At 46.8% G+C, this 26,742-nt stretch overlaps 1 protein-coding gene across 1 annotated transcript in view; it reads left to right on the top strand.

Moving 5' to 3' along the window:
- Window positions 1-1,594: 1,594 nt before the first annotated feature.
- The window catches only part of FGF9 (fibroblast growth factor 9), a 40,849-nt gene continuing 15,701 nt past the window's right edge, over window positions 1,595-26,742 (top strand). Inside the window, exons 1-2 of the mRNA XM_003919757.4 lie at window positions 1,595-2,738; window positions 11,572-11,675. Of these exons, the coding sequence (XP_003919806.1) occupies window positions 2,462-2,738; window positions 11,572-11,675 (381 nt within the window). The 5' untranslated portion in view covers window positions 1,595-2,461. The remainder of the gene's footprint in view (window positions 2,739-11,571; window positions 11,676-26,742) is intronic.

The following is a 26,742-nucleotide window of genomic DNA, read 5'->3' as shown; positions in this document are numbered from 1 at the left end:
CGCTCCAGGTCGCTGGCACCTCCAGCGCCCCCGAAATCTGCAAATTCATCGCTCCCGTTCGTCTTCAGGCGAAGCACTCCCGTCCGGAGTAGGGCCAGCCCCAGTTCTGCTTCTCCAGCCTTTAGCTGACTGCTAAGGCGGATCCGACTTCTCCCCCATAAAGAGGTTTTGAATCGCTTCCCCACCGCAGGGGTTCAGGCTCTGCTTTCGACTTTGCTTCCCAGTTGCACGCTCCGCAGTCTGGAGCTGCGCTCAAGTCTCAGCAACTTTCACCATCTTGACCTGAGAGTCGGGCCGTTTCTAAGACAATGTGAACAAAGAGGAGCAGGGGGAGGGAAGGGGGGCCCCGCGGGAGGGCTGCGGGCGAGCGTGTGTCTGTGTTGGGGGCGCCGCGCTCGGCGCCCGCGGGCACTGGGGATCCGGCGGCGGGCAGGCTGTCCCGGGTGCAGAGCGCGCCGACTCCAGTCTCTCGGGCCGGCCCGGCCCGGTAGGGCCCAGGACGGCCCCCGGAGGCGGGTTTCTTTGTCCCTGACTCCCGCTGGGCGCCAAGGCCGCCGGCGGCGAGCAGAAACCCGAGCCCGAGCACCGGAGGTCAGGCTTCCACGTGCGGCCCCGCCGGGGAGAGCAGGAAGGAGCGGCTGCGGCCCCGGGGCGCCCCGCGAGCATCCTGCGTCCTGCCCTCCCGGCTCCACCGCGGGCTTCGGGCGATTAGAGGGAGACACTGGAACTCGCCTTCCGCTTCCCCGAGCCGAGGTAGGGCTCGGTCTGTCGCCGCTCTGCCCAAGGAGCGTGGTTTGGGGCTGAGAGGAAGCCCACTGGGGCGCTCCCCGAGACCCAGACTCCCCGAAGACGCGCGCCCGAGTCGAAGTCGGGGACAGAGAAGGTTCTCTGGCGCCCCCCTGCCGACTGCTTGGCTGCCGCCGGGACCCCGGCTGCGGGGCGGGACCTACACACAGCCCCGGCCCAAAGATGCCCAGCACAACGCTGCAAACAAAACCGAAACGGCGGCCGCATCTGTGTGTGTGTGTGTGTGTGTGTGTGTGTGTGTGTGTGTGTGTGTGTGAGACGGGGGTGGGGGGTTCAGATCCAACCGTCTTACCTGCAACATAGTTTGTGCTTCTGTGTATGCGTGTGTGTGTGTGTGTGTGTGTGTGGCAGAAGAATGGAAGAGAAACCGCCACGGCCATCCAAGCCCATTAAGTCATCTCCCCTTCCCTCCGGCGCTCTCCGCTCAGTCCTATTCTATAACGCAACGCAAGGTGACAGCGCCCACGTGAAAACTAGTTTCCCAGTTTCACTCTGACCCTCCATCCGCGTAGCCAGCTAGATTTTAGGTGATCGGCTTCCATCCCGCAGAACTTCCGAGTCTCGGGAGACTCAGGGCTTCTTCCTCCCGCCTCTCGCAGTGCATCTTTCATCGGCTTTTCTTTGTAGAGCCGGGGCTCCCCGGCCGCCTCCCCAGGAAGTCCTGCGCTCTGGCGCGCCGCGCCTCGCCTGCCGCAGAGCGGCGCGGGCAGCGGGCCGGGCGCTAGGACCGCGGGGAGCCGGGGCGGCCGCGGCGCTACCTTAAACCCAGCCCAATGCCGCTGCCTGCGCCACTCTGCGCGCCGGCGGGGGCTGCGCAGGAGGAGCGCTCCGCCCGGCTACAACGCTCCGCGAGCCGGCGCGGCAACACCTGTTCGCGGCAGCCAGGGCGGCACGCGAGCTCCCGGACGCGGCTCTCCTCGCTCGCCGCTCGCCACCCGTTCCAAGGCAATGGACATCTGCCGAGCCTCTGGAGAATCCTGGATCCTAGCTTTGGACGCCTAAAGTTTCTTCTTCTTTTTGTTTTATTATTATTAGCATTTTTTTTGGAGGGGGGACCGGGAGGGGAGATTTGTCGCCGCCACCAACGTGAGATTTTTTTTTTTTTTTTTTTTTTTTCCCCTTGAAGGATTCATGCTGATGTCTGCAGAGTCGGTTAGAGAGTAAAAACAGCGCATGCCTTCCTGGAGTCAGGATCCGTAAATTCTGACGTAGCCCGTGCATCTTAAAAATCCCTATAATAACGCCTAGGCATTTAAGTTGCTATGGTCATTCTGATCTCAAACCAAATGGAGAAACTACGGATTTTTTTTCCTTATTACTGTCGGATGGGATGAAGACCTTCCTGCCTGCTAAGAGCTGGGGATCTATCTATAGAGATACATAGATATGTTTATCAATATGTCAGTGTGTGAGTATAAAGTGGTGGTTTCTTAGACTATCAGTGGTTTGACCTTGAACCTGTGCCAGTGAAACAGCAGATTACTTTTATTTATGCATTTAATGGATTGAAGAAAAGAACCTTTTTTTTTTTTTTTTTTCTCTCTCTCTCTGCAACTGCAGTAAGGGAGGGGAGTTGGATATACCTCGCCTAATATCTCCTGGGTTGACACCATCATTATCGTTTATTCTTGTGCTCCAAAAGCCGAGTCCTCTGATGGCTCCCTTAGGTGAAGTTGGGAACTATTTCGGTGTGCAGGATGCGGTACCGTTTGGGAATGTGCCCGTGTTGCCGGTGGAGAGCCCGGTTTTGTTAAGTGACCACCTGAGTCAGTCCGACGCAGGGGGGCTCCCCAGGGGACCCGCAGTCACGGACTTGGATCATTTAAAGGGGATTCTCAGGCGGAGGCAGCTATACTGCAGGACTGGATTTCACTTAGAAATCTTCCCCAATGGTACTATCCAGGGAACCAGGAAAGACCACAGCCGATTCGGTAGGTATACCATTAACCCTTTAGTGTCCGTGAGATGGCATGTTGGAATTATAACGACCAAGAAGGTGGTGGCCGGGTGGGGAACGTGGGAAGGGATCTCCCCTCCTCCCCCTTTTCTCGGTATCTCTCTTTCTCTCTGTGTCTTGCCAGCTCAGAAAAAAATGCCTCCGGAATTGCAGATCTGCTGCTGGCGCTGATGCAAGTATACATCAAAAGGCCCCCTACTTTTAATGTAAAGGGGGGCATAATTTATAAATATAATGCAAGTTTCCAGTTCTTTTGCATCAGATACACGGGTTTGGGAAGTTTCTTTTGAACGGACTGATTTACACGAGTTTAAAGCTTTAATCATTAACTGCTAAGAACTTAATGCAGTTTCCTGAAGGCAGTGGGTATCTTGTGCCCAAATTAAGGTTTTTCACTTTTCCCCTTTCCTGTAATAAGTATACTGCCTGAATTGTGTTTTTATTAAGCGCATTGATTATTCCCCCTTGTGAGGGTCTGAAAGCCCCATAGGCAAAGGTTGCTGACGGATTGTCCTGTTGGGAGGACTAAAGTCATATTTTAGGCTCCCTGAAAACCAGGGGCAGAGGCTTTGGGAAAATGACTTGGGAAGGGGCAGGACGCTCGCCAGGGGTGTTTGTTCTTCCCAGCTATTAAGTGATAATCTCTGCTTTTAAATTTCCATAACGTGCAGCCGTGTGTGGGTTTCTTGCTTGGCTCTCTGGTGTGTGTGTGCGCGCGTGCAAACGTTCCGAGGTAATTTTAAAGGGCATTCCGAGGATTTCATTTTCAGCGAGGGTATTTGTGACTCAGCACTGAGGGCTACAGACTGGAGGGCTGGCGGTTCTGCCCACTATATGCCTGCACACACGTGCTTGCCGGGGCACCCTGAGCCCAACAGCACGAAGTCAACTAACACACTCCCGATGGGGTGGATTCTCGAGTTTTTTCCTTACTTAAAAAAAAAAAAAAATTAAGCGTCAGTTGGGGCAACCAGACTGTTGGAAGGAGTTAACTTCTGAGTGAACCCACCTGACAACACTTAAACTGGGTCGTAAAAAGCAAAAGTCCTGCGGTGATTTTTCTTCCTCATGCTTTAGTGCCAGATGTTGAACACAATCTAAACTCTGTGTTTAGCCTCGTGCGGCTGCGGATGATGCCAGAAGGTGAGGAGGACTCAGGCCTGGGCTGGGGCTAGTCCCAGATCCACGAGGCCCAGGATTTGCTCCTTCTGCTCACCCCTGATCCTAAGCCCACGGCTGAGCCTAGTGGTGTGAAATTGCTTGGGCCGTCTCCACTCACTGCTCAAAAAAAAGTTGTAGCTCTTCGCTTTGCAATTCTTTCAGTTGAAATAGAACTATCCCCTCCCCACCCCATTAGTAAAGGTAGCTTCTGGTTGTTGCAAAGGCAAGACTAAACTTTTGCTCAAAGTGCCGTTTCCATCTGGCCTCTTTAAGGGCTGCCACCGTGCCTAGCGTTCGACACCAGAACAACAGGCAGTGGGCGGCCCTGGGTGGGCGAGCGAGTGTGTCCGGGCCCGCGTCGGCCACCCGCGGGGCGTCGGGGCCGCGCCGGCCGAGGCCAGCGGAGTGGGCGGCCGGCCTAGGTGTGCCAGGCGGCCGGAGCCCCAGCCCTCCCGCGCTCGCGGCCGGCAGGTGCCCGCTCGGCCGCCCGGGCCCCGCGGCGCTCTTGGCGGCGGCCCCGCGGGCTCCGCGCGGTCCTAAACGCGCTCGGGTTCCGGCTCCCTTTCCGCCTGGCTCGGGTGCGCCCTTCAGAGCTGCGGGGACCGCGGGGGCCGAGGGGCGGCAGGCAGGGGCTGACACTCTTCTAGCCGCGTTTAGGGACTCCGGTTTTTCATTTTGGCCCAAGTTGAGCCCCTTCGCTTTCTCTTTGTGTGTGACAGTGGGTCTGGCGGGGCTGACAGCCGCCGCCCGGGGCTGCGCGGTGGTTTGCGGTGTGGGAACGGCTGGAGGCGCGCGCAGCGGCAGGAGACTTGGTGGCGGGGACGGAGGACAGGCTGGAGGTCGGACCCCTGAGCTCCCCTGTCCCATCCCGTGCCCCTCCCCTTCTTCTGAAGCACGTAGCCGGGTTTTGGAGACTCCAAGGGCTCCGTGGTGCCCGGGAGGTGGGTCGGGGGCCCCTGGCCGGAGCCGCAGGGGAAGGAGTGGGGGTGGGGGGGACAAAGGGCCGCGGAGGCGGGTGGAGGGGGCGGCGCGCTATTGTTAACCGCTTTCCCAGAGCAGAGCTCGCGAGCTTGCCGATCGCGGTCCAGCTTTCCCGCGCCCCCGCCTCGGCTCTGGCTTCATAACCGGGGGAGCCCGGGGTGCGCGCGGGAGCGCGGCGGGGGCGCACCGCTGCAGGGGCGCCGCGGCGGGCTCGGGCAGGCTTTATTGTGTGGATCAGCCGAGCCTGCCTTTGAGAGACCCTGTTAGAACTGTGGTGCAGCACGACTGGGCCCTGGTGTACAGTACGGAGATTATGGGATGTTCTAGTTGGGGGTCCTCCACGGACTCCTTCTCCCAGGAGCATTTTTTTTTTTTTTTTTTTTTTTTTTTTTTGGGATGCAGTCACCTTTAGGACAGGGCGTTTGCTACACGCAATCGAGTCATTAGAAATCCCGTAACTCTGCTACAGGGGAGAGCGCGGATGCAAGGCCGGGGACCACGCGGGAGGGGAAGGCAGGAGAGGCGCGTTCTGGGGTCACCGTACGAGGACCGCGACGGGCTACAGTGGCTCAACAGAGACCTGACGTCAAACAAAAAGCTAGACCCCTCACCCCTACAGGTCGGAGAAAGGTGTCGCCAAGGAAGTGACATCTCCAGCCCTTAGACACTGTCGGCGCTGTGTTGGGAGGTGGGGACTGGGGGGAGGGGCAAGGAAGCCCCGGCCCAGTTTGAGGACTGGGGTCGCCGAGCCGCCAGCTAGCCCGTCGGCCTGGCGTCGGCCGAGGGGGAAGGGCGCCCTGGCGCTCCGCTGTGCCACTCAACCTAGCTGGGATGGAGTTGAGTGGGTGGCTGTGCGCAGTGGGGGTGGGGAAGCAGGGTGAGGCAGGAGGGTTATTTAAGTCTTTCATCCGGTTGCAGTGAGAAGCTGGCCCCCGGGGTGACAGCAGTGCCGCGGTCTCCCGCTGCTGCCGCTGCGGCAGGTCCCAATATTAGCAACCTCTGCAGAGCGGTGGTGCGTGTGCTGGGAGCCTCCTACCCTCGCCTTCCCAGCCCCGCCCGGAAGGAGGCCGTGGCGGCGCTAGGACCCCGCGGCGCGCGCAGGGAGGGCGGAGGGAGGGCGAGGGCGCCGGGAGGGGGCGAGGGGCTGCGGCGGCCGGTCTGGCACACCTGGCACACCTGGCACACCTGGCGCTCCCGCGCGCCGCCGCGGCCTCGCTTCGGCCCTGCTCCTCCTCCGGCGGCGGCCTCTGCTCCGCAGCCGCCCGGCTCCCCTCTGGGGACTTCGTCCTCACTCTCAGTTTCTCTAGAGAAGAGTAACTGTAGGTGGGGGGCGGAGTGGGTTTACACCTTGATTAAAATAGAAGTGCGTTTTCCACCTGAAATGAAACGGCAGAAGGAAACGTGCTGGAAAAAGGATTTTTGCCGCCCCCAGGCAGCCGCAGGTGACTGCAGCTGCTGGCAAGCTTGGCAGTGACACAGCAGCCGTAGCGCAGGGGACGTGGGGGTGGGGGAGTCTTACTGTTCCAGCAGGAGCTGCAGAGGTGACAACTTAGGTGGGACCTTGAAGGAGCCCTTTGTTTTTTTTTTTTTTTTCCTTCTGGGGCTGGTGGTGTGGAGGTAAGATTGAGCGAGGAGAAAAGGAACGGGCAGCTGTATCTCTGTGCAGTAGGCTGGGGAAGCGAGATGGTTTGTTTCATCTGTATATCTGCATACCTATGTCTATACATAGCTCACTTTTAAAGCACTCCAGCCTTGCTAAATGGAAAAAAAAAGTGAGCAGAAAATCATTTGGGGAAATAATAATGTAAAATAATAAAAACGTGAGCACTGGGCCTGATCTGCTATTTAACTTGCTTGGGAAGCCTAAGTCTGTTCACCTTTTGGCTGGGTGGTGGCTCTGAAAGGCCAGACTTCATCAGGACCTCAGACGAGCACCCAAACTGGGTGGAGAAATATGGTAGTATGATTTTTTAAAATGGGTATTTAAAAATCTTATTTCCAGGGTTTTACACTTAAAAAATTTTTTTGTTCTATGTGTCTGATTCTTCATTGTCTCAGGAAAAGACTGGGTGTTTAAGGAGATGGTTTTAGGATTGCTTCAGGTTCTGGAAAAATTGGTGGGGTCATAACTCCATTTCGGTTGGTCATTTTCTATGTAAACTCTGAGATGTGCTCAAGTTGCTACAGATGCGAACTTACCCCGGTGCAGGCTCTGAGACGATTGAACTGGCAGCCCTGGCTGGAGCTTCTCTGGGTGAGCAGGAAGCTCTGCAGAGAGGCGGCTTAATCGCGGATTTTCCGCAGCCCCCTGCCCTGCCCCCTCCACAGTCTGCATAATTTGTGTGGTCTGAATGTGTTCTGTAATGTGTTGGGGGCTCTTAGTTCAGAGGGCCATGTCGTGAGGGCCACAGTGGAGCAGCTCTGACTGCCTTGCCCTCCCACTGCTGGCCTCACATGGCCTTGGAGGTGAGGCCCAGCACAGATGGGTTCTAGGGGCTAGTGCCAGCTTTGGGTTAATGGTCCATTTGAACGGAACTGTGGCAGCCCATCAGCTCTGGGGATGGTCACTAATAGTGAGTCTGGGGCAATGAGGAAGGTTCGGTGGGGTCATTTTCCTGAAATAGTCGAGGCATTGACCTGGTCTCTCATGGACTATGGATGATCTCACACTTCATCAAATTCCATGGGGGCCCAGTGAATGTGTTCTCATTTGGAACTGTTGACTGCTGTGGAAGAGAATAAAGAAATGACAGCAGTTACTCACCCTGTGCCTCCCGTGTCACTCTATCACTACCCACTACTGTGGACCTTCTGAGCTAAGGATGTCAAGGCTGTGTCTGCCCAAAATAAGGGACAGCCTGCCACAGTACACAGGTGTGCCATAGTTCTAATATTAGGCACAGTCTCATTATTCGCTCCTTCCTCCCTCCTTTCTTCCTTCCTTCTTTTCTTTGGTCTTTCCTTCTTTCTCTTTCTCTCTCCTTGATCATTAAACATTCAGATGTCTCTACACAGAAGGCTTCTCCTGACTGTTATTGGTCCAGCACCCTCTGCTGCCCACTTCTGTGAGCAGATAACATGTGGAGCGTGTCGTACTCAGGGACTGTAGTTGGAAGCACTTGCTTGGCATCAGCTCCACCCCAGAGAGAGGTGAATGGACCTCACTGAGGTTATAGAATTGGTTGTGGACAAGAGGGTACCAGGAATGATGAGGTGTCCAGTCTGGTTGGAGTGGGATCCTGTTGTGGGGTTGCCAGGTCTTCGTGACCTTGCAACAGTGGCGCCCTTTGCATGGTGGAGAATGACTGTAGCTCCTACGTTCAGATAGTCTGCTTGTCCTTGCATCACTGAGGTGACCACATGAAAAGCTAGGCTGTTCTTTTGAAGTCTCTATTTTTTTTTTTTTTTTTGAGACGGAGTTTCGCTCTTGTTACCCAGGCTGGAGTGCAATGGTGTGATCTCGGCTCACCGCAACCTTCACCTCCTGGGTTCAAGCAATTCTCCTGCCTCAGCCTCCCGAGTAGCTGGGACTACAGGCTGTGCCACCATGCCCAGCTAATTTTTTTTTTTTTTTATGTATTTTTAGTAGAGATGGGGTTTCACCTTGTTGACCTGAATGGTCTCGATCTCTTGACCTTGTGATCCACCTGCCTCTGCCTCCCAAAGTGCTGGGATTATAGGCGTGAGCCACCGAGCCTGGCCTATTTTTAAGGAGCTGCAGAGAAATGGGTGGTGGTTTGAGGTGATAAAATGTTTTCCACCTGGGGTCACTGGGTAGTTCCTTCTCGCTTGGATAGCTTTTTGGAGACTCATTTGGGTATTTATTTTCTTGGGAAGCCTCTGACTTGCCTTCAGAAACCCAGATGAGCTGCCCATCTTTGAACTGCCCATACCCAGAACCTGTCCCTCTCACTGCATTTGCCACACTCTTGTTATATTTATCTGTTTACATGTCCTTCTTCCCAACAGATGGTGAGCAATTTGAGGGTCATAGGGCCTAGGCTATATCTGGTTCATCTTTATATACTCAATAAACGGTGTGATGCTTGGCTTATAATAGTCCCTCAATAATAGCTTCTTGAAAGAAAAAGTGAATGAATGTGAATTACAGCTGTCTTGTCAATGCCAGGAAAAGAAACTAGATAGATATCTTAATATCTTCATTTCCAAATTATGTAATAGCAATGCTTTCAGAACTCACCTCTATGAAACTAGTACAGAAATCACAGAGACATTAAAAAGAGGCAAAACCAACTTTAAGATGTGCATAATAGTTAAGGAAATAGGCTTTGGAGTGCAATTGCTTGGGGGCTAATTATTAACCTCCTTAAACCTCAATTTCCCCATTCGTACACTGGGGATTAGAATATTGTAATGCCTAGAGTTGTTCTGAGGATTAAATGATAGAAAGTCTCTCATTAGGCATAGAGTGAATGCTCAAGAATTCTCACTTTACAATGATCATTATTGCTGTTTTCTTTTTTTTTCTTGATATTCTGCAGACCAGCCAGTGAAATGCTTTGTGAAATCACACCTTATTCTTTGTTGGACCTGGTGGGCAACATTGGCTAATATTTATTATTAGTCCTCAGAGTTACCTCATGTGCAAGGAAAACAGAAAGATCGTCTTAGGCCCCTTTAGATGCTGCAAATATCTTTTAGTTTTATGATTAAACATTTCCTCATTGACCTGGTAAATTAAATCGTTCAGACCTCAAAGGGGGCCAATTGTTTTCTGCATTTCATCTTATGATGAAAATTGGACATTAATCAACTCCTTACGTCAATTTCAGGGTATATATGACTCACATTTTGCTGTGCTTTCAGGTAGCTAAGAAGATATTCACATGCTTGTGACCGCTAATAGTAATAAAATATCACGTTTTAATTATTTTGGCTCATAAGAATTAGAAGTAGTACAATGAAATAAAATGACTGCATCAAAAAGGGAGTGTATCTCATGAGAAATGAGTCTCACGAAAGTATTGCTTTATTTATATTCCCATTTGCTTTGTGAGTAGGGAAGGCTAGTAATAAACTGGCTTCTTTTAGATGCATCTTCCATCATAGACTCATAGATTAATAGATTCAAAACAATGTGTAATTTCATTTTATATTTTTTCATACACTGTTTAACATTCTATTAAAATAATGACGTTTGAATCTTCAGATAACCTATTAACTGTAAATGCAAGATAAATTTGTTACCTTTTTGTCCTTATGAAAGAATAAGGAATACCCCTTTAGAAGAAATAACTCTTCTTTTTTACTTCACCTCAGCACGGAAGAGTTTCCTCTTGAGCTAATCCTTTCCTTTATTAGATTTATGCTGTGCTGTCTTCTTTTGATTGCAGCACCAGTGTATTTTGTGAGAGTTGCAAAATTAATTGTTGAAAAATGCATGTAAGTGCTTTTTTATTAGTCACACGAGACTATAGCACATTGTTACCCTAAGTTTTTTTCTGAACTCTTAAATGTAAGTAAAATTTTTAATATTTGAAAGTATTTTTAAAACAACTCAGTATTTGAGATGCATTAATAAAAGGGCTACATAAAATGTAGCACTTTAATTTACAATAAAAAGGAAAAAAAATGTCCGAGTGAAAGTAATATTAGCAGCGTCCTAAATATACTGTGGGCTAATCATCTTAAAACCACAATATAGTTAGAGAAATTGAAGCTGCTGTTGTGTGGCCATAAAACTCTGGATTTATGCCCAGCGTAGGTGTTATTCTTAGTGAGGTAAGCAAGGGGAAAGAAGGAAGTAAAAGAAGATCATTGTGTTGATTTGATTTTGGGATACAGCATTGCATGCCTACTTCAAATCCTGAGCAGTATTTCTCTCTTCAGAATATTATTATTTTAATTGCTTAACTATCTCTTTGAGGTTTAGCTAAGTATAGCAAAAACCAAAACTTTGTTTAAGCAGAAATATTTGGGATGTATGTAGGAAGTTTTAGTTTTTAGAGTTAAAAAAATTATACCATAGAGAGCTGGAGCTGGATAATCTTCTGTAAAAACCAATCAAGGCTTTAGTTAGCACCTCATTCTGTTATTTTGAGAGATATAGACCTTTCTCTAAACAGAATACTTTTTTTTTTTCTACTTAAACAGATACTTATTTCTCTCAGTTCTAAAGGCTGGGAAGTCCAAGAACAAGATACTCACACACAGATACTTAACTTCATGTTTCTAAAGTGGAAGTAGGTTGTCTTTTTTTCTTCTTTAAGTATTCTGTTTAGAGAATGGTCTTATGTCTCTCAAAATAAGAGAATTACATACAGATACTTTTTATGTTTATGAAGTAGACATAGGTTGTCTTTCTCTTAAATTCTACTCTTTTAAATTAGTTATATTCACACTGGTTTTTCTGTCCTGTTACTTCTTAGCATATCTATGTAGACAGTAGCTTTTTAATTTTTCAAATGTTTTGTTTATTGTGTAAGTCATGCTAATAAGTATTTTGTATCATTATGATAAGAGAGAATTTAGTTGGAAATCAATTCTTTTAGGCAGTGATTTTAAAAGACACTTCTTTAACTAGCTGGGGTTATCCAAGTGGGGAGCTGGGCTCAGTGTTCTCTCCAAAACCCCAGGGATGCTGCGACTCTAGGGGCATGCTCCACGCTCTGACCTGTCCTCTGCCTTCTACCCTTTGTCTACAGGCATTCTGGAATTTATCAGTATAGCAGTGGGCCTGGTCAGCATTCGAGGCGTGGACAGCGGACTCTACCTCGGGATGAATGAGAAGGGGGAGCTGTATGGATCGGTAAGCACTGCAGGGACTTCATCCAGCTTTATGCTCCGTGCTTGATTTGAACAACTGTCTTTTCTCTAGATTAAAAAGGGCCAGAAATGAAACTGAGTCTGCTTGGAAGGAGAGTGTAAGTTTTTACTTTTTGAGGAAAGCCATTTTATTTTTATTAATAGATAAACAGCTCTGCGTCTTCAGTAGACCAAAGTTGCTAAGAAAATGCTTTCTTTATATGCCAAACCATCTTCATTATCAAGTAAATAAAAAAATGTACAAGTGTGAAAAATCCTATCTTCTTGTTTTGAATGAGAGTTATTTTTGAAATGAATTGAAATGATCTCCTCCTAAGCTTTGCCAAGCATTGTAATTAAAACTAGAAATAGACCACGCAGTGAATCTAAACTCTCTCTGAGCTACATGCAAGGTTTTCATTATGCAGAGAAGAAGGGAGATGGAAATTGTTGTCAGATATTTTTGTATGTGAATAAGAATGTAACAATATTGTAATTATTTGCAAATGTTATGAATTTCTTTTTTTCCCACTCCCCATCCCCACTAGGTTGTAAGGTCCTCAGGGGAGGCAGTAAAGAAGTATTTGTTGTGCCCTGCTAGGTGCCAGGCAGGTACTGTTCTAGGTGCTGAGTTGTGAATGAGACAAGGTTACCCTTCCACTCTGTGGTGGGGACTAACTTTCCATTATGGTATCGCTTCACTCCTGCTAATGCAGTACCTAAAACACAGTGCATGGTACACACAGGGACTTAATGAATTTTTGCTGAATGTGTGAGTATGAATAATATATGCTAACTTGGGTTTTCAACATTCAAACTTGTAATGAAATTAATCTTTAGTGTTTCTCTCTCTCTCTTTTTTTTTTTTGGAGATAGGTTATTGCAGAGGCTGGAGTACGTGGTGTAATCGTAGCTCACTGCAGCCTGGAACTCATGGGCTTAAAAGATCCTCCTTTTTCAGCCTCCTGAGTAGCTGGGACTATGAATGTGCATCACCACACACACCCTAATGAAAATTTTTTTTGTAGAGACAAGGTCACGCTATGTTGCTCAGGCTGGTCTTGAAGTCCTGGCCTCAAGCGATTCTCTTGCCTTGGTCTCCCAGAGTAATTTGTCATTGCAATTACTGGTGGTCAAATGAGAATTTAATCCATGTTATCTGAAATATGAGAACTTTGATTAGAGTTTATAAGACGTTGAAAAGAAAAAAAAGCTTAGAATGAGAAAAGTTTTGGAGTTCTCAGTACACAGAAGTGAAGGGCAAACATTTTTCTAGATACACCTTTCTACCATTAGGCTTGTAAAAATATGTATATATAGATACACATATACATATATATATGTGTACATATATATATGTACATATATATATACATATATATGTACATATATATATATAATGCTAAAATATATTTGTAAGTATAGGATTGAGTTTAGCTTTTTCAACACAGAACATGGTTTAGGCAAAGTTGTTTAGCCCCTAAACGACTTTTGTAATACTTTTAAGTGGGAAGAAAGATAAGATACAAGATAAAGGAAACTTTTACATTTAAAAAATAGAAAATGACCTTCTCCTTTTCTCATACCTTCTTCTTTTTTTTCTTAGATATGTAATGTGGATTTCAGTTGAACTCAGTAAAATGCTTTTTGTATAGAAGAGAAGTTCTGACTTTTAGTATGTAGATGGGACTTTGTTTTATCACAGTCGTCTCCAAACTTTTATCACGCATCCCCACCAAAAAAATTGTTTTCAATATGCATCTCAAATAAATACAGTATGCTTAATTTGAGTATGCTTCTTAAATTAAAGTTGTAGATATCAAGTATAGTTTATATATGCTATTTTATAAGAGATACAGCAAAGTAAACAATTTTAAAGAATAGAATGAATGAGGAAACCTAAATAGGGACCCTATTACTTGTTTCTTGTTCCAAGGATCACCTTGCACACCCCTCTGAATTTTTCCCAGTTGAGAGATGACCGGTCTTTCAGGTGAAATCACCAGCATGATTCAGACTCCTGTGGTTTATTGGTTGACAAGGAGAGATGTCTGATTTTGTGTTCAGCAAAGCTGCTGGTAGGATTGTTGCCCGGGCTGAGCTTCATCTCTCCTTCTAGATGATTTAAGTGGTTTCTTACTCATGCCTTCCTGCCTGGCACGCCCCAGTTCCTAGCACAGTGCCTAGCACAGCATGAGAGGGACACCGAGTGTAGACTGACGGGGTGCCAGGGACAATACTGTGCGAAACAGCTGGGGAACGCCATCTTTCCCATTTTCTAGGAAGCCCAGCTGTCTTGTTGGGTTCTCTGTGACTCCTGGCTGCCTCACTCTGGGCTTTTTGAGCACATACACAGTGTATGGGCAGGAGCAGACTTGTCACCACTGCCCCATAGCTCACTGACAGTTCAGTCATGGAGTCCCAGCCAGGCAAAGGGCAATGAAAGAAAGGGCAAAAAGGCTCTTCTTCCACGTGTGCTTGAGAAGCGCCCACCTTCCCACGTGAAGAGTGTCCCAGGTGTAGAAACTGCTCTGAGGAAAGGTGGCTGCCAGAGACACTTTTCCGTATCATGCTTTCCTTGCAGAAACATGTCTTCAGCCACTCCCCTACGTCCCTAGTCCTCTGTCTCCAATCCATTCTCCACGCCGATGGCAGAAGTACCTTTAAAACCCAGATAGGAGTGTCACTGTGCACAGAGGTTCCTTCAAATACTTGCCTTTGAAGGGTACTGCCCACATTCTTAAACGTGGCATCCAGCGCTTAGGATGAACCGCTTCATGGATCTGCTTTGCTGGGAGCCCCCCTTCTGCCTCTTTACCTTTGCAACTCCAGTCTGTCTATTTGCTGTTCTCCAAACACATTATGCCATCTGATTTACATGTGTGATCAAGTGACTTTCTCTCTCAGATGCCTTTCTCTCGCCTTCTCCACCTGATGAAGCAGGACTTTTTATTTAAGATTCAATGGAAATACCACTTCTTCTGCAAAACCTTCATTACACCCCCAACTCTAACCCTATTTATTCTAGTTAGTATTCCTTGTGTGTTTCTTTGGTCCCTGGGAATAGAATACTTTGTTCCCTTATTACATAAGTCACAGTACAGCTTGCAGTGTGATCGACTGTATTTCTCTGTTTCCTAATGTATCTGAAGGGCATGGACCACATTTTTTTTAAGGTTTCCTAACACACAGCAGTGGTGCTTGTACATAGTAGGTGCTCGATGAATTCTCATTGGGTTGAACTGAATTAAAAGTTATGATTTATTTCTATCCCTCATTAGATGCATAGAAGTGTTCTCGCAGTATGTCCCTGGTATGGTTACTTGTATATTTAGGTCTCCAGTTGAAGGAGGAATCACCATCTTCCATTTCGATGCATAATTGGCCTGTGTGTGCCTGTGTTGTCTCCCGTGTGTGTGACCCAAGGGGGATGAGGCTGACGCTGGAAGAAAGATAGTGCAGTGTCAAGAGCATGGTTAACTCTCATTCTGTGTCTGCTACGAAGTAGGCACCAGGCTCTCTTTCTCCTCTTCTGTAAGATGAAGAACTCGAGTTAGACATCTGGAATGTCTCTTCCCAGTCTGGATGGATCCCAAGAATTCTGTAGTTTCAGTTTCTCAGGCTTCATTCTCAAGTCTTCTCTGTCTGACCCATGATGTTCTCTATGCACACAAAATGTTTGCGCAGTGAGATCTCTTCGCTTCTTTTGTAAGGAGCTGGGAGGGAGGCTCCTGGGCAGCGGGTTATTTCCCTTTGGTCTGTTCCCCTGCAGGCGAGGGGAGGGCAAGAGTGAAAGTCTTGTTCCTCGGGGGCTGGAGTCTCATATTTCCCACTGGGTTTGTGGTTATCATGCCTCGTGTGGCAGTGAGAATGAGGAGTGACAAAAATATCTCATTTTCATTGTGATGGGATTGAGAGAAGGAAAGAAATGGGCAGTGGTTGTGTTACTAAATACACTCACATTTGGAGCCTCCAGGAATCTTTATCTGTGTGAAGTTTCATGAAGCCCTGTAAACTAAATTGGAGATTTTTTTTTTTTCTAAACGGTTAGAAAAACTTTAAAAATACTGATCTCATTATGAAATAAGGTGAATAGATTTGGGGAGATAAGAGTCACTTTTATAAAGTAAATGTGTAAATATAGTGAAATTCATTTAGAGAGTATTTTCCTATTTTTGGGATTAATTTTCTCTTTTCATCTATGTAGCTTTTGTTTGCTTATTTGTGTCCCCAGGTTTACCTTGAGAATACATCTAAGAGGTCAGAGGTAAATGGGTTAATACTTCTTCAGAAAAATATACAGGATTCTGATATCCTGTTAGAATGCGAAATAATAAGAAAAATGCGAAAATAAGAAAAACTATATTGCTAATGGGTATCATGATTCGATTAGAAGGAGAACATGAATAATTCTCACTCAGGAATGGTGTTTGATTATTGTATTCATGTGATAATTTATCCATGTATCCATTCATTTATTTGCTTATTTATTTCACATTTATAGCTATGATTCATCCAGCACTGTGATGAGTGCGAAACCACGAAACAGATATCTGTGCTTATAAACAATTCAGGGCAGTGTGAAATTTACCATAGTAGAGGAATGGACAGATGTCTTGGTGTCCCAGAGGAGTGTTTAAATAACTGCTTGGGGAGGTTGAGTGGTAGCATTTAAAATGGGTCTTGAGAGATGAACAGGAGCCTCAGAAAAGGAAGGGCAGGCGAGTCGGGTCACATGACCCTTCAAATGTAATGATTCAAATATGCTGCCGGGTCATGCAAGAGGATGTTAGATCACACACACACAACACACTGGGCCAGGGGATTTGAGTATTCATTAACATTGGTCACTTTTGTTCTTATCCAAAAGATTAGAAGCATAGCTCTGGTAGTTATTTTTAGAGTCTTAATCTAAATTGTTTGAGTATTATCAAAATACCTTTAAATTTTTTTTTTTTTTTATTTTTTGAGACAGAGTCTTGCTCTGTCACCCAGGCTGGAGTGTAGTGGCATAATCTCAGCTCACTACAACCTCTACTTCCCAGGTTCAAGAGATCCTCCTGCCTCAGCCTCCTGAGTAGCTGGGATTATAGGTGTGCACCACCACACCTGGCTAATTTTTGTATTTTTCGTAGAGATGGGGTTACACCATGTTGATCAGGCTGGTCTCAAACTCTTGACATCAAGTGATCTGCCTGTCTCGGCCTCCCAAAGGGTTGGGATTATAGCCCTGAAGACCATTCCCGGCCTTCAAGATAATAATTGACCATAATACATGCCTCCTTAAAAAAAGATTAATCTCCTTCAAGAAGCTTGCATTGAATGAAAGGAATTGACCTTCTCATTAAAAAAGGTAGCTGGCACAAGCGCTGACGTTATAAGGATGTTGGAACACAGAGCGTAGAGTCTGCAGAAGTGACGCTGGAGGATGGCACAGGGATGGCGGAAGCGCTGACGTTTCTGGTTTGTATCCCTTTAGAACACTTACATTATTTTGCCCGGAATTGTAATTCCTGCTGGTCTCTTCGTTAGATGAACATTTTTGGAGTCAGAGTCTTTGGCTTTATAATCTTTCTGTTTCCTGAGGGCCAGGCAGGGCAATTTATGTGCAGTTGGCACGTGGTAAATGTTTGTTGACCCAGTTATTCACCGTGTCATGAACACACACACGCGGTGTCTACCCGTACGTGAGCATCGAACAGTGATAGCACCGATACAGGGCTGTGGGCTCGTAGAGTCCAGGTGTTTCCACAGGAATTAGTCAGCTCCTGAAACTGAAAATGAGGGAGGTTAAGTGACTTGCTGAAAGACCCAAAACTTGTGGATGCAGAGTGAGGACCAGCTTTGTGCTGACTGCCTCAGACCAGTGCTTTGCAGCCATTCCTAGCCTCATCCTGACAGGTGCTTCTTAAAACAGGTGTTTACTAGTAGGTTTGGTTATATTTCCAGGGACGCACCAGGGCCCTGGTTTATGTGACTCCGTGTAATCAGTAACCAGGTATGATGGGGTTTGACTGTTTCCAATGCACTGAAAGTTTCTTTTAGCAAATACCTCATTTAGGGGCAGTTTTTTTCTGCTGGGCAGACGTATGTGAGTCAAAGAAATTTCTTGCACGGTGCTTCCATATTGCGGGGCAGGTGGGAGGAACCCTGCAGATCCTCTGTCCTGGAATCGAAGGAGATACGCACCTATTTAAAAGGAGACAGTGACGTATCTCAGATCCTTATAATCCTATATTGACTTAAATTATTTTTATTATGTTATTTGAATATCTGCACCCATGAAACTAGATATAAATTCCTTATCCCTCCTTGACAACTGTGATTCAAAACATATATATGCCAGAACTCAAATGGCAAGATCAGTAAAACACACAGTGACACAGTGGATGTCACGTGAAGGAAGATGGTCCCTGACTGAGACGAAGATGCTGCCTCACTGTAAATCTGCCTTGGTGCTTGGCATAGCTTCTTGTGAGCTCGGGGTGCCTGTTTGGCAAAGCACCCCAGGATGACCTGTTCCCCTGCCTGCTTTTTCCTGTGTGAATTCCCGGGACACAAAATGATCTCATCTGGTCTTCACGTATCTCAGACACACCTCCGACGTACTCACCGTGCCTTTGCCTTTTCCTGTCGGTCCTGATGATGAAAGCATGATAGCACTGTGCAGCACTCACAATAATTTTAACCCCCCCGTGCATTCTTGGGGGACAGTTATGTGGTTATGGGATGGTCATCTGTGGGCTCCTGGATACCTTGAAACAGTTCTAGTACTTTTTCATTGAAATGGAAAGGCAATGTAAAAACATTCTTGGAGAGAACTTGTGGCCCTGTAGATGATTCCCTTTGCTTTCAAGGGCTCTGTGGTGTCACTGCTGGAGGACACTGCCAACGCATGGGTCAGAGTTGAGGACGGAGGCTAACCCTTGCAGTTCATCAGAGGCCCCCTCATCTCTCACAGGTGCTCTGCAGGGGCAATTTGGAGCTACCTTCGAACAAGCAGAACAATCTTCTGTGTTCATGGAGCAGGACACCACACCACATGGCAAGGACCATTCAGCTTCTGATTTGTCAGTGTAGTGGTTCAGTTCCGATTGCTCTAATGGGAGATGTTCAGACACGTCCTGTGCAAAGAATGCAGTTCACATAAAGGAGATGAAAAGGTTCGTTTCCTTAGTAACCTACCTGATACCAGGCATGATCTGGAGATGGGTGGTTTTCAACAGATATTTTGAATAATAGAGCATTGCCTTATGCTGTGTTTCGTATGTGCGTGACCAATTTTCAAAGAATTGACCAAAAATTCTTAGATGATACAGAGTGCAGCTTCTGCTGTATGACTGAATCCATACATTGTCCTGGTTTTACAGATAAGGTGAGATTTTAGTGACTTATTGAAGGTCACGTAGATGATGACAAGTCAGGATTTGAATGTAGGTAAATTAGTAAATCTTGTCTGATATATATGCATGTTAAGAGTGGCCATCCATTTTTATGAATAAAAAATACATTTACTAGAATTAACTACATAATTAATATTTTAAACCAGAATTAACCACATAGTGGAGCAAGTTTTTAATATTTCTTACACAGACGTGATTTTGGAGGATTGTTTTTCTTTACAGTAGCCTACTTTTAACTTAGTGGTTCATTTGTTTCCTTAGCATTGGTATTGCTGGCCATTAGTTAGTGGACAATTTTCTTTTAAAATAATGTATCTGTTTGATTTTAGTTCTGGTGTTGAGCATGGTAGCTACACTTACTAATTGTCTAAAGCACACTTAAAACATTCCAAGCTAGTATGGCCAAAGTCATAGAACACAGGTCTGGAGATTTTCCAGGTTTGGGGAAGGATTATTTTAAATTGTTAGTTGCTCAGCAGGCACATTTCCCGTCTGGGATGAGAATTTGAAGGAACATTGTTGTGGGCCCCCAGGAACATTCTCAGGAATCCTGGAGCAGAGTTTTCCCGTGACAGGTGCAGCTTTCACACAGGAGCCCAGTGCCCCTCTCTCCCACCCTGAGTTTTACTCTTTCCTGCCTCACGCTGCTGCATTTTCTGAAGTCCCTCTGCCTCAGTCTCTGCCAGAGAAGCCTGATAAGAGAGCTTGAGAGAAAGCCGGGCGCGGTGGCTCACGGCTGTGATCCCAGCACTTTGGGAGGCCGAGGCGGGTGGATCACAAGGTCAAGAGATCGAGACCATCCTGGTCAACATGGTGAAACCCCGTCTCTACGAAAAATACAAATAATTAGCTGGACATGGTGGCGCATGCCTGTAATCCCAGCTACTCGGGAGGCTGAGGCAGGAGAATTGCCTGAACCCGGGAGGCGGAGGTTGCAGTGAGCCGAGATCGTGCCATTGCACTCCAGCCTGGGTAACAAGAGCGAAACTCCGTCTAAAAAAAAAAAAAATTCTAAAAAGAGAGCTTGAGAGAGTAGTTTTGGGAAGCCCAGAGTCAGACGCCTATTAAAGCTGCCCCATGTTATAAAGCAGAGCTCTATGAAGGCAGAGACTTGGTGACTGGTTCCCATGGTCCCACCAGTACTTTAAGCCAAGTCTTGCATGCACTTGGCACCTAATGAATGTTGAATGAATGAAATGTATTGTCAGCAGGATCCCAAATCACCTGTGTGTTTTTCTAGGACTAGGCAGAGCCTAGTTGATAAGTACTAGATTCCTGAATAGGTATTTGAGAGCTGGAGGAGTTGACCTGTAGACCTGTGGTTCCTGATTATTTTGAGTGTAAGAAGGTTCTGTTTTTGATAAAAAGTGTTAGGGAGCCTCACATGCTAGTAATTGCACTTCTAAGTGTCTTATGATTGAAAGAATGCGTTATGACAGCAACTCCTCTGAATTCATTAGCACTTTAAAATGAATTGCTCACTGAGAAGTCTGTGTGAGGGTCCTTCGTGTCTGTGGCTTGCTGACAGTGCCGACTCCTGCTTCCGCTCATCCTGAGCCTTGGGGCACACGGAGAAGTCTGATCAGCTTGTGAGTTAGAGTCTGCAAGATAACCAGGTGACAGTAGTATCAGGGACAAGAGGCGCACAACTCAGCATCTCCAAACTCTTCCGGCTTCTTCCCCTCCTGACCTCCTAATCCTGGCACTCCTTCCCCTCACCTCTCCCACATCACCCCTGTTTTCAGAATAGATTGTTCATCGCATGGAACCCCGGAGAACCCCTCAACCAGAGCCTCAGTGTCGTGGACAGTACCTGAATTGCAGAGCTTCCTGCTTCTCCCAGGGGTACTGTAGTCTCCCTGGGTTCCCTGAGTTAATGCTGCTGCACAGCATGATTCAGAATAGGGCTCAAATTGCAAGCGCTCTCTAATCATTCACAAACTCACTCACACACTCAAGCACTCTTCCATCCACACATCCACACTTACCCACTCACATATTCACTTTTCTGTTCACACACACTCCCATTTACACACGTTCTCCCGTGCTTGCACACTCACATGCTTGCTCACACTCACTTCTGTTAGTTCACTCACCCTCACACTCACACACTGACTTACTCTTCCATTCATAGACATACCCACGTGCTTAGACATTCACACACTCACCGGCTCACACCCACTCAGACACTAGCATTCACTTACCCTCACACTCGGGCACTACCTCACAACTCCTTGTTTTCTTTCCCAAAGTCAACTGGTCTTACTGATCACCTAAAATGTATGGTGCTTTGGTAGGTGCTGGAAATACATTGATCCTCATTGTTCATAGATTCTATTTACTTTTTTTTTTTATTTCACTTACTAAAACTTGCTCGTAACCCCCACATCAATATTTGTCTGACTTTCATGGTTATTTGTGGACATGGGCAGAGAAGCAAAAAAAATGTGCACATACTCCCAGTGAGGTTGGAGAAAATGCGGTGTCCTTGCCCTAGCTCTGCTGGATGCAAGGGTCCTTTTCGGGATCTGGTTAGTGCCATGTGTCATGTTTTGTGCTTTTGATTGGTGATTTTGCTGTAGAAAGCCTCCTCAGCGTAGTGTTGAAGTGTGGTTGAGTGTTGCTAAGCACAAGAAGGCTGCAGCGCGGCTTAAGGAGCGAATACGTGTGTCAGAGAAGCTGCTATTGTGAGTTTGATGTTAATCAGCAACGGATATTAAATGCGGTGTCTTTCAACAGAAACACACATAAAACAAGGTTACGTATCTGTTGGTTGACAAAAATGTTACGACCAGAGGCTCACAGGAGCCCAACCCTGTATGTCCCCCGGGAGCAATGGTTCAGTATTCTAGGAGACTTTAGAGGACTTCACTACCTCTAATAAGGGGAATCAGCTGTACCTACAAATGCAAATGTGCTTCCTAGTGGGGGTGATCTTAGAGCTGATTCAGGAAGAACTTGGAACTTCGTTGAGGGAGTCAGACATGGAAACTAAGAATTATCATTTGGCGTGATGAATGTGATAATAGAATTGTAAACAAAAGGGGCTTGGCGAGCTTGCAGGAGGGAGATTAATTCTAGGAGTAGGAGAGAATGTCAGGATTGTGCACAGAGAGGTGGAGAAAAACAGGCAGGTGTTCTCAGCAGAGAAAAAAGCTTTTCAGCCAAGAAGGCAACTTTGCTGCAGGGTTTAGAAACATGGAGGCCACATCTTGTCTCTGCTTCGGTTTATCCTAGCTGCTGCCAGAGGCATCTTTGCTGACATTGGCGGGTCCTCCCCTGTCAGCATCAGCAGCCCCTTCTGGCCAGAGAGATGCCCCGGATCCTTACAGAAAGGCTGGCCCCGCTGGGGTGGAGTGGCGGCTACTGTCCTGGGGCAGCTTCAGCTGTGTCCTGGTCGCCTTACCCCTCCTGCCTCCCCCTCACCAGGGACTGAATTAAACTTGCACAGAAGCATCATTTGTCAGCCTGCTGGCCTGGCGTGCCTCAGCGGCACTGTGACAACCGGCTGAGAAAAACGTCTGCATTGCTGACACCCCCGTTGCAGAGGGCTTCCCCCGAGGACTCAAAGGTTATGGCGCTAAGTGCGAGCCACGCTGAGAGCTGTCTTCCTTCCTGCTCTCCGTCAACGCTTGCAATCTGACAGTCGTTGATTCCCTTTTAATCTTTTTTTTTTTTTTTTTTTATTGGAATCTCTGTTGAAGTTTGTTCCTTCTTTGTAATGAAGCGTCCAAAGCCCAATGCAGTATTCTGAGAACGGACTGGCCAAGGTCAGCCCGAAGACGTCCTTGTCCCCATGGTCCGTAGCGTGACTGCTGTGCTGTAGCCCCGCGTTACTTTCGCCTACTTAGCTGCCACGTTGCCTTGCGTATTCGCACAGAAGCAGCTGTAGGCTCTCAGCTTTGGGTGCTCCTGCTCTCTTTCTTTCTTCCTCCTTCCCCACTCTGCTTCCTCCCTTCCTTCCCCCCCACTTCTTCTGTTTTCCATGGGAGTTTCTGTGTTTCAGATACTTTTCTTCTGGCTGTATTGACTTGGCTTGTACTCTTCGTCCTTGCTTCTCTCTCTTTCAAGCTGGTTTTCATTGTGCTGTGTTTAGATGGGAGACCCCAGTCTGCGCCTGCAGGCGGAGCGGTGGCACCTGGGGCATGAAGCGCAGGCCCTGGAGTCGCCACTTTGTCGCTCGCGGGCCCTGCAGCCGTGGGCAACCTTCTCACTCTTGCTGAGCTGTGGCTATGGAACAGGGGAGGGATAGACACTCGGAAGCCAGGCTGTGGGGATTAGAGATGACGCCTGCAGAGCGGCCCATGCAGTGCTTGGCTCGTGTGTCTGCTCAGCACATGCTCACGCTCCCCAGCGTGCGGCGATGACGGAAATGCGGCACCCGTGCGAGAGACACACTGACACTGTGTTTCTGGTGAGTTTGAATTCTGAAATCAAAACCCCTGACGTGCCCTTCCTCAAGTGATATGTTAAAATGTCAACAATGAAGCCTTATTTGCCAAGATTAATTTTACATGCTTTATTCTTACTTGCTGCTCACAAATTATTTTATCTGCTCAACTAAAGACATTTCTTTTATGAGGTGATTCATGTACTTTGTGATTATACTTATTATTTTTTTAAATGGTAAACTCACAGGCTGCCACAGCATCCAAAATGCTATCATCAGAGATGGTCTCTTAGGGTGAAGGCACAATTTTTAAAGAGGTCCATGCCAGCATATTCATTTGGTGTCTTGGAGGAATGGAATTATAGAGAATTAGAGACAGTCCCACTGTGGTGTTGAGGAGGGAAGGGCCATTTCTATTAATCTATCAAAAGGTGGGGTCAGCATAAAGCTTGAGTTCCCAAGAAATCTGGGCTAATGTGAGTATATGGGGGCTAGGAGTTGGGGAGTGGGGAGGGTGCCAGGAACAGTTTCTTCTCCCTTGCATTCTTGCTCAGGACTTCTCTGTGGGTATTGGGTGGATATGGGGGTGCTGAGGGGACACGGGTATCTGCTATGGCTGTCTCAGAATTAGAAACTCAAGAGCCATGTGGAACTATCACATGGTACCCAGGGATCCCTGGCTTCATTGATCTTTGGGCTGCATTTTCTCTGCCTTGTGCTCATGCCCAGCTGCTCCTCCAGATTTGAGTGTCCTATGACATTGCTAACTTTTTTTTTTTTTTTGGGACAGAGTCTTACTCTGTCACCAGGCGCCAGGCTGGAGTGCAGTGGCATGATCTTGGCTCACTGCAACCTCCGCCTCCTGGGTTCAAGCAGTTCTTCTGCCTCAGCCTCCCGAGCAGCTGGGACTACAGGCGTGTGCCACTACACCTGGCTAATTTTGGTAGAGATGGGGTTTCACCATGTTGGTCAATATGGTCTTGATCTCTTGACCTCGTGATCCGCCCACCTTGGCCTCCAAAGGGCTGGGATTACAGGTGTGAGCCACCGCGCCTGGCTAATTTTGGTATTTTTCAGTAGAGACGGGGTTTCACCATGTTGATCAGGATGGTCTCAATCTCTTGACCTTGTGATCCGCCTGCCTCGGCCTCCCAAAGTGCTGGGATTACAGGCGTGAGCCACCGCGCCCGGCCCGAGATTGCTAACTTTGATGGGATTTGGCTTTTCTTCTCAGTAAGTTCTCTTTGGGCAGTTCATGATGCAGGGTTTGTTGATCAGGCAGAAAGTTCATGAACAAGCCATGTTTATTGAGGCCAACGTTGGGAAGAGGATGTGGCAGTCCCCAAAGCGCAAGGAAGTAGCGATGCCTTCGAGGACTGTATCCCCCCGACGGTCTCCCAGGGAAGAGAAGGAGAGGTTCTCAGGCCAAAGTGACTGTCTCCTCCCCTGCCCTTTCCTCCTGGAATCAGCATCTCATTCTCTGCCGATTTCTGAGAGCTGAACTCAGTCTGTGTTTCCCATGCTCTCCGCACTCCTCCTGCAGTGGGAAAGTGATACAGCCCATTTCATTGGGTTTATTTCTCTATTTTCCAATTGCACTGCTGTCTTTTTTTTTTTTTTTTATTTCCTGTTCAATATGTCCTTCCAGAGTTACTGTGGATAACTTTGGTTTTGATGTTTCCAAAACTGAATCACTAGAATCTTAGACTTAAAGGGACCTTGGAAATCTTAGTCTTCATTTTTACAGAGGAGAAAATGGAGCCCCGGAACTGTTAATCGACTCATCCACAGTTACTGGATTATGTGTGCGTTTTCCTAGAAGGTCAGCATGCCTCTACTAGGGACATTCTGCACATCTTTTACTTCTTCAAAATTTGTCTTTGAGCATATACTTCCATTATATTCGTTAATCTGTCATTTTCTGTTTTTTTATTTCTAAAAATCATGTGGTGAATTTAGTCTGCTTTCTCTATCATAGAAGGTCTGGTACATTAAAAAAATTCTGCTCCGTCCAATATCTCCCATGATTATCATGGAAACAAGGCAGACGGAGTCAGCTGTCTTTGTAGAACGTCTTTCTCGAATCCTTGTTTGTGCAATTTTACCGCTCAGCCTTTTAGCTTTCCGTTTCTCCTCCGTTGTCTGCCAATCTGATCCTTCAAGGGCGCTCTACTCTCAGTTTTTACTGAGTAATATTTAATTTGAAGTATTTTCAGTTTTTGCGTATCTTTGATGTGCATGTTAAGTGGTCGTTGAATTACATTACTACTCTTACCAGATACTAGTCTGTGGAGGAAAAATGTTACATGTGATTTTTTTTTTTTCAACTTGGTATAAGATTTGAAATTCAATGAATTTTTCCTATAGATTTGTTTATTGAACGGTTAAATGTACATTGGCTAAACATTAACACGAGCAAAAATACTTTTCAAAGTAAACATTGAACTTTGAAAGTTTGAATTCTGTTCTTCTCTGAGCAAGACTTTCTTTTCCCTGTGGGAATACACCTCTGAACATGTGTTAAAAGTTTATGAGCTAATATTATTTGCTAAACAAACATTCATTTTTATAGGCAGCTTCCAAGGAAGATCTCTCAATGGTCTAGTTTGTCCTGTGGTACATTTGGCACGTTCTGTCCTTAGCAGCAGACCAAGTACCACATGGTTGGTGAGCATGCAGCACTGAAGATGTGCGTGTGTGTTTGTGCACATGTGTGTGTGTGTGTGTGTATGTGTGTGTGTATTTGTGTATATGTGATTAGATTCACACTGGGACCCCCTATTGCTGAGTTCCCAAATACTGACGTAAGCAGCTTCTGGGCAAAGGTCTTTTCTGTTTACTTTTTCCTTTCTTATTTTAGGTGGAGGAAGAGTGGAGAGAATTTAGGAATTCTTAGTTTCCTGTATACTCTGATGAGACAAAATGAAAAATGATCTACCTACTTGGTGCATTTTGTTTATGCGGACCAGACACAACTGATTCAGTTGTTCCCACAATTCTGGTGGCAATTTTGATGGCCAGAAATGTGGCTAATTTTGGTATTTTTATATAATATTTTATATAAAAGCAGGCACATCTGAAATACTGGGGAATTTAGAGGTTTTGGAAAATGGGGCTTAAGGTGAGCCACGTTTGGTTGGGTCTGGGTCGGAGCTTCTAATAAAATAAGTAGTGCCCTCTTGCTTAATCCCTCTGTGTTTGTTGCTTTCTGTCTACTTGGGGACTTCTCCCATGAGAGTAGAATGGAAAGACCTGGCTTCTTATTAATGGTCTTTTAG

This window comes from Saimiri boliviensis, chromosome 16 (assembly GCF_048565385.1).
Source record: "Saimiri boliviensis isolate mSaiBol1 chromosome 16, mSaiBol1.pri, whole genome shotgun sequence".
NCBI classification, from domain to species: Eukaryota; Metazoa; Chordata; class Mammalia; order Primates; family Cebidae; genus Saimiri; species Saimiri boliviensis.
The sequence above is the reverse complement of the archived record's forward strand: the minus strand, read 5'-3'. Positions and strand labels throughout refer to the sequence as shown.